At 35.2% G+C, this 8,073-nt stretch overlaps 1 protein-coding gene across 4 annotated transcripts; it reads right to left on the bottom strand.

Moving 5' to 3' along the window:
• Positions 1–1,149: 1,149 nt before the first annotated feature.
• Positions 1,150–7,427, bottom strand: LOC115983636 (organelle RRM domain-containing protein 1, chloroplastic-like). Of its 4 annotated transcripts, XR_004090132.1 has the most exons (9): positions 6,995–7,427; positions 6,791–6,888; positions 6,407–6,647; positions 6,168–6,265; positions 6,018–6,092; positions 2,385–2,474; positions 1,971–2,039; positions 1,782–1,888; positions 1,150–1,616 (listed from the first exon to the last, which is right to left on the bottom strand). XR_004090132.1 is itself a non-coding variant. In XM_031106369.1 (7 exons), exons 1-7 carry the CDS (start codon positions 7,342–7,344, stop codon positions 2,032–2,034), a joined length of 960 nt encoding a protein of 319 aa, XP_030962229.1. In that variant the 5' UTR covers positions 7,345–7,427; the 3' UTR covers positions 1,897–2,031. The 4 variants fall into 4 exon arrangements, 3 of the variants coding, with proteins under 3 accessions (XP_030962229.1, XP_030962230.1, XP_030962227.1); XM_031106369.1 differs by lacking the exons at positions 1,150–1,616; positions 1,782–1,888 and having other exon boundaries at positions 1,897–2,039; XM_031106370.1 differs by lacking the exons at positions 1,150–1,616; positions 1,782–1,888; positions 1,971–2,039 and adding an exon at positions 2,068–2,207 and having other exon boundaries at positions 6,991–7,427.
• Between the last annotated feature and the right edge of the window lie 646 nt (positions 7,428–8,073).

The raw sequence follows: 8,073 nt of genomic DNA, 5'->3' as shown, positions 1-8,073 counted from the left end.
GTTCCTTTCCTTATATAGTATTTTCTATTGCATCTTAGCCCTCCACATGTATGTCTAAGGGGAATCACTTGGATGCTTGTCCCATTAAGACCCTTCTAGAGGTGGTAAAGAGAGCTATGAGCTGTGAAGTCACTGTTCAGGTGTCTTTTCCTTATAAATGCGGTTAGCTCAGTTGGTGCAAAGTATTAAATGTGGGAGTAATGGCCACCTTCCCAAATATTTCCATTTTCCGTTGCTTGCACGACTCTGGTGCCCTCCATAGTGCTCTACTTTCTGGTGTAGGGAATTGAGTAAGGTACTCTCGAGGTGCATTTGCTCCTCGGGTTCCTCGGACGATGGTCTTGCTTGCCTCCTTTCCTCGAACCTCTTATTCTAAGTTTAATCCAGACTTGAGTGGTCTTAACGTCTTCCCTCTTCGGTCTTAACCCACATGTCAAACTTGGGTTGACGCATGAGTGGACCTTTCATCATCCTCAGGCAGGGCCCATGGGCCTTAGAATGTCCTTGGATTACTTGCTCCCACAACACTCTTCCCTTCAGGTTTAAAGAAATTAACACTCAATTTTATGTATATTAGTAACAAAATATTTTAAATTTTCATAAGAATTTTTTTACAAAAGTTTAACCATGGTTAGTAAAAAATATAATTGGTAAATTTAAAATAAAATGCAATATTTATCAAGTACCAAAACACCTGCAATAGCAAATCTCTCCATAATCCATTTAAAAAAAAAAAAAAAAAAAAAAAAAAGCGCAGAAGTCATACTTAAAATTTTATAAACTTTAAAACAAAGAATTTTAGTTTTTAAATGGAGCATAATTTTGGAGACATAGCCTTAAGCAAAAAAATGAGTTAGTACACAACATTTTTAATATTAATTTAACAAAATTTGATCAAACGGATGTGAAAAGGGGAAGTGTTTTTTCTTTTCAAGTTTGGGGTGGAGGGTCATCTCCCCAAACTCAAGGGAAGGGAGTAAAATTACCCCTATTTTTAATTATGTATGTTCTTAAATATTTTTCCCTTCAATTTTGGTGTGGAATGTCATCTCTCCAAACTTCAATGTCGCAAGGATTAAAAAAAAGATTTACTTCAACGCTTTAGTAAAAATCAAACTAAATTATATATTGAATAATTGAATAGGCTACATGTAATTAATGTCTTCAAAATTATAGTATTTAATGTACTAAAGAAAAAGATAACAAATGCATCATATAATGCTGACATGAAACTTTTGCGTATAGAGCATTTCATTTCCCCCTTCAAAGAGCATGCAAAATAATAGACGTTCACATACTACATATATATATACACACACACACGCACATAATATATTAATGACTAAAAACTCAATGTGAACGACTAGTGCTTCACTTGAAGATCTGGAGCTGATAAAGGCTCTTGTCTCTTGCAGGTACTCATTGAACAAAATTTAGGTGGCAGTATGAGAATAGTCCAACACCTTGAGAGCAGTAGCCTGAATATCTTGCTTGACCTTGAAGACGGAGGATCAGTAATCGTTCTCTTGTCAAAATTCCTATCTGGGGCGACCCCTGCTGTATCTTGGTGGATTAGTCTTGGCAACATCAACAACTATCATCCAGCCATTAATAATCTGCAAGAACCATGAACAAAATAGAGAGATTACCCTTTCCCTTACTCAGAGTGGTATATTTGTTTTATCTACAATTATGAACCAAAGCTTAAGGAAAACAAACCCGCGCTTGAACATTAATCACAAGAAAAATACAAGGAAGATTCGTAATGGAAGAAAACTTACCTTGCCATTCATCTCTTTGAGTGCTGCACTAGCAGCCTCTTCTGTAGTGTACTCTATAAATGCGTAACCTTTGGATCTTTTGGAAATTTTGTCCAATATAATTTTAACTGTTGAGGAAGCAGTGCATCAGCACCGGTATACCCTTACTAATGAAACATGCCATTTATGAGCATGGAAAGGCAAACATACCTTCAACAAGCTGACCAAAGCCTTCAAATGCAGCACGTAAGGTTTTCTCTGATGTGTAAAATTACAGCCCTGTTTTTAAATCAAGATTGCAAATCACTGTCATTTGTGAATAAAAAAACGAGGGAGAAATAAAGTTGCTGGACTGGAGAACTTTTGGATTTCAGAATGGAAACTACAAGGAATACACTATGATCTCATAAGAGGAAACCATGGCATGGTCGAGGGAATCTCCAAAGACTAAATAGAACCAAATGTTAATCAGGTAAAACTCAAAAAAGCATAATTAGACAACCATTATAGTAGAACAAGCATGCACATTTCATAAATAGGAATCTTGAATTATTTCAAAAAACAGGTCTTCAAAAATATGACATTTACAAGCAAAGAATTCAAACTCACAGTATTGCAACATACCTGTAACGAATAGTTTCTTTGTTTTTATAGGGGTTGTTTGACTTGCTTCTGAAGGATCTGGCAGATCTGTGGAACTCTGTAGATTATTACCTGAAAATACAGCTTGTTTACTCTACGTTGGAAAGAATTGTTGCAATGGTAAACTAAATATATAATCTGAATGACATTGAAATGATTCATTGGGAATTGGCCTCATATTAAAAACAAATCAAGATTAATAATTTCAATAGTTTATTCTAACCCCATATACAACAATAGTGATCCAGATATAAAATCATCATTTGCATATTTTCCACTGTGAAAACATTGAAGAGTAAGCCTTATCAAAAAAAAAATTGAAGAGTAAGACTTATTAAAAAAAACTTGAAGAGTAATGACATATTCCACTTCACATTAGAAGATTTCCTCTCCATAATAATAAAACATGCTTAAGCTAACTAACAGAACCATGATAAAAACATAAATAAACAAGTACTCTAGCACCTGGTAAACATGGCATCAATCAGTCACTCTATTGAGGAAGGTTTCAGAATTTACTCTAATAGTTAACAGATAATGTCTATTCTGCCAGCAGTCAAGTTCTATCAAATACTCGACCAATCCTCTAACCAGCTGTTTACACTAGGTGATAACATGTCATTAAAATCCTAAACTGAAAAAGTTAATGGTTTCTGTAGGACTAGGTCCTTAACAAAAAATATAACCTAATGTGCTTGGTATGTTCACCTTACTGGTGAATGTATCAGAGCAGGTGAAAACAGTGTGATATTAGCCAGGCAGCAAGCAATGTCACAAGGTTGGCTGCAAGTTTTGCATGGTACTGAAATAGATTAGATAAATTAAATTTATTTTGCCAAGTTTTGCTGTGGTTTTATCAAATAATAATGAAGAGTAGTAGTTCCTTAGACTTGGGAGATAAAGTAGAAAATAGATTGGTTATCATTCCTATTAGTCTTTTCAATGAGGTAGGAGAGGTGTTGGCTATTTATGTAGGTTTTGTATTCGATAAAGGAATCTCAGAATAATTCTGACTCAAATGTCTCCCCACCCCCTCCCTCTTATTTTAGGAGGCTGGCCAGCCTCAAAGTAGATTGTTTCGCCTACTGTTCTTATAGCACTTGATAGAACCGGAGTCCATCACACTGTATGAGGTTTTTTTTAGAAATTCCAAAATGTTCAAAATTTGTAAAAATGATAAAAAAAAAAAAAAATGATGTTTGATAGGTTATACTATAAAATTTCTTAATCATGTAATGGAAAATATTATATTAAATGGGATTGCTTAGAGTGTAATATCACCTAAATACCTACCCTCAAGCATTGTCCACCGATAAAGATCAGTATATTATCACAGAGCACAAAATACAGGCTTTCAATAAATTATATATTTTTGCTTTTGTTGGGGTGGCTGATGTCAGTCACTCCCTCATACAGACTTAACTAGCACCAAATATGCCTCGCATTAACCATTGAAGGTTTCTGTCCCACACAACCAAATCATCTTGACAGTCTCACTTACATCATCTGATCATCATTAACCAAGTTGGACTAGCCAGTAATCCATCTTGGCTAAGGCATGTTTCAGAGCAATTGGATTAAGAATTAAAAAAACTATTGTTAATTATTATGCTATTTAAAGAGAGCGTTAGAATTATGGTTAAGTGATTAAATTCACAATTTCCTAATAGGTTAAACTTTTAGGAGAATCGGTAATTTAACAGAGAGGTTGGGCCTTAGTGCAATAGCAAATGCCTTCCACCCAAAGTGACAAGTTGCAGATTGAGTCTAGGAATCAGGCTCTCCAAAATAAAATTGGGTGTAAGGCACTAAGGTTGCCTACCAATCACCTCTCCTAGACTCCACAAAAGTAGGAGTTTTGTGCACTAGGTATGTCAATTTTATTGTGTTATTGTAATATCTTCACCAATTCCAGCATTGTATACCTCCTCCTCATTTGCTTGAGTAACCAATAGCAGAGTTTCTTAAAACTTCATGGTCATACCCAGTGCACAAAGCTCCCACTATTGTGGAGTCTAGGAGAGGTCATGGTAGGTAGGCAGCCTTACCCCCTTTTTCTTAAAACTTCAAGCATGTTGTAAAATATATGCCAAAACCACCTTTTATACATGAACTTCAATTTAAAGATGAGCCTTAATCAATACACAAGAACCAGACCTGAAGCCATTTTCTGACATAAACTGTTGTTATCAAAGTTAATAGCGAGTAATAGAGAAATGCACCACCATACATGTCACTATAACGATAAACATCAATTTTTGGGGTCTATGGAATATAATTTCTTTTCCCATGGCTTTCCAAAATAGTTTTCCAAGAACAAGGAGTAAGCAATTTACTTTCCTCAGTAGCATTTGAATCTTCTAACCCATTTAAAGTTATCACCTACACCTTAACTCCAACCAGTTGGATGAATTCCATTTAAGAATATAATAAGTTGGACCCCACCTTTTTCAGTCTCACCCCTCACATAGATACATTGGGAATCTCTCTTTCTCAATGCATCTGATTCTTTTCTCCTCGCTCAAGACTTCTAGCAACTTTGTATAACAGTTTTTGTGACAAGATTGGCTATACTTACCTCTTTCTTACTCCAGCATCAGATACCTTCCTAATCTGCTCATTTTGTTAAACCTTCTGCAAGCCATATGGTTAAAGTTTCATGGGTATACTTCTCATGGCCATAGTTAATACTTCATATATTGTACAATTCTACTAACTACTGCATGTCTCAGTATATCTGACATAAAACTTCCCTTTAAATGACCAATTCCATCAGCAACATTCTCATTGAGCTTGACAATAAAATATGATCAGGAATTACTTCCTTGAGCTTTCCCTTGTGCTAAAGCTCACTTAGCAACCTTCACAGGCAGTACCAAACTCTGTCCACTTTTATAAGTCATTAATTGACATTGTGTGCTTTCTGTTGCAAAGCCATGCTCTGCCACAAACTCTAGAATCACAACTGCTATACACTACAAAGCGTTCCCAAGCCCAACACATGATTCTAACCAAGGAAAAGACTCATCTCTGCCACAAAGAACTGCAGCCACTATAAAGCCTATTTTTCTACTCAATACAAAGTCTTCCACTTTCAAGGAAAAGACACATGGCTGCTACAGGACTATACAACTTTCCTTTAGCTGCTTCAAAGACTGGCCATCTACAATGACATAGAATTTACCCCTCCACTAAAATCTAGCTCAAATTAATAAAACATCTAAAGTTAATTGCTTTATTTACATAACTAAATTACTTGAGAGATCATCTAATACAGTGAAATCACATAAACATTCCGGTTGATTAAGGGTTAGAATCTCTAAAACATGTATTTGTTATGACACTGACACAAATATACTAGCATAAGTTACATTGTGCTGCTGCTATATACTTTCTTGACACAGAGGCCTTTCAAATAGAAATTATTAAAAGAAGAAAAGAAAAGAAAGAAACAGTCAAAGTTAATAATTTGCAATATATCTCTGAGATCAAGATATCACTGAATACAATGCTTGAAGAGAAGCGAAGTTGCAAAGCAGACAAGATGTGGAGCATGTTATATCTAATCAAACATTAAAAAAACACACAAAGATATTATCTGAAAAACGTACAAACCTCCATAATTCTTATTCTCTGACTCAAAATTCTTATCTAGCTGAACAGATAATACACCTGCTACACCTACACCATCTGGAAGCATTTGTCTTCAAGCTGCAAAATACATATCACAACCATGGAAAAGAGAAACCAAATGCAAATACTAACCAGCTAGTTCCCGTGCACATTCATCGTCAAGTTCACAACAGAACCCAAAGTTGGACTGCCAAGAAACATGATAAATACACATTTGTGCGTCTTTCTCACTACAAAAAGTATTATTCCACTTTCAGGGTGAAGAGGAAAAAAAGCAATGAAAGGAAGAATATTGCATTGATGCACTATTAGAGACGTTACAATAAAATGGAACAGAAACATAAGAACAAGCTCAAATGTTATTTACTTACTTCCCCAAAACCTTGGTCAGTATTTGAGCATAATAATCAACCATTTGAGCCTTTGTAACAACTCCAATCCCCGGCTTGTCCATTCGAACAAGCCAGTGTTTGGTACTCCCCACGGGAAACGACAGATTACTTCCAATTTGTGAGCTTGACAAATAACTGGATTGAATATTTGAAGAACTATAATCCTTTTCCACGGAACTATAATCTGGGTCAGGCCTAACTGATAAAATGCTGGGTAATCCTAAAACATATTCATTACACATCAATATTAATGAAACTATGAAAGTACCTCTCACAATTTTAGTTTCTCCACAAACGTGAAAGCAACAGTACAGAATTGAAGTACATCAGATGACTCGGACTTTTTCTGCTATAGAAACTTACCGGCAAGTTCACGGGAGATTTCTTCATCCATGTCACAGCAAAAGCCGAAGTGGGTATCCCAAGAAGCATCATATATACACATCTGAGCATCCTTCTCACTGTTATTCAAAAAATCAGAACCAAAGCAGGATTTCAGACCAAAAGCTAAGAAATATTTGCAACATGCCAACATGACAAGAAAAGAATATTTTGAAACATACCCACCTGCCAAAAACTCTTTCCAATGTCTTAACGTAATATTCAATAACTTGTGGTTTGGAATTGACCCCATGTGGAGGTGCCTCTACGAGCACCATCCAATGGTGGTTGTCACTACTGGGAGTGGAAGTTAGTGAAGTTAATGTTGGTGGTGGTGTTGTTGAAGTGGCACTTGTTTTATTAGAGAAACATAGACAAGAAGAAGAAAAAGAAGAAAGATTAAGGGGGTTGTTTTTCTTTGGAGAAATGGAGAATTTGAGGTTTATGGTTGGAGTTTGGAGGTGGGTTTTGTGAGGTTTGAGTGGAAATATTTGTGTTGTAGAGATTATGGTTGAGGAAGAGAGAACTTGTTCCATGGCTGCTCTTTTTAAGGTTTCATGGCAAACTATAAGCTCTCTCAAAGTCTCGACTATTGAAATTTGCTATTAGTTTATCTCATCTGTTTGTGTTGTGTTTCTGATATTTTTGGGCGCTTAGAAATTAGAACTGTGTCCGTGAAAGGCTGAAAGGGAAACCGGTTACGGGCGGGTTGGTGTTTGAGTCGATTCAATTACGGGTTCATACAACTTTTTATTTTTGGTTTTTGATTTTCTAATTTTGGAAATATATTAAACGTGAATCAGAATCAAACTAATTTTAACTTAATTGAGATTTGAACATATTAAGAATCCATTTGGAAACCGCTTATTTTGCTGAAATTAAATTTTTTTTGTTGAAATTACTGTAGATAAAGGTAAAAGTTAACTAAAATAGTACAGTAAAACTCATGAATAGTACCAAAAAGGGCAATGAGACTCATGAATAGTAGCAAAAATAAGCTGAATAGTAAAAATAAGCTGGCTTTTTAATTTTTGCCAAATACACACTAAGCATGATATTTGAATGTTAAATTTGAAAACCAAAGCCATTTAATGACATTATAACTCAAATTTCTACCTATTATCTTTTCTTTTCTTTTTTTCTTTTTTTTTTTTGGTTGTTGATAATTAGGAGAAAGAAGATTTAAACTTTGGATGTCTTAGTCATGGTTTTAGAACTCGGACTGTTCAAAGAACCGAAGAGGAGAGAGGTTCAAAATTTTTGAG

The sequence above is a fragment of the Quercus lobata genome, chromosome 4 (assembly GCF_001633185.2).
Source record: "Quercus lobata isolate SW786 chromosome 4, ValleyOak3.0 Primary Assembly, whole genome shotgun sequence".
Taxonomy (NCBI): Eukaryota; Viridiplantae; Streptophyta; class Magnoliopsida; order Fagales; family Fagaceae; genus Quercus; species Quercus lobata.
This window is presented reverse-complemented; position numbering and strand designations above follow the sequence as displayed.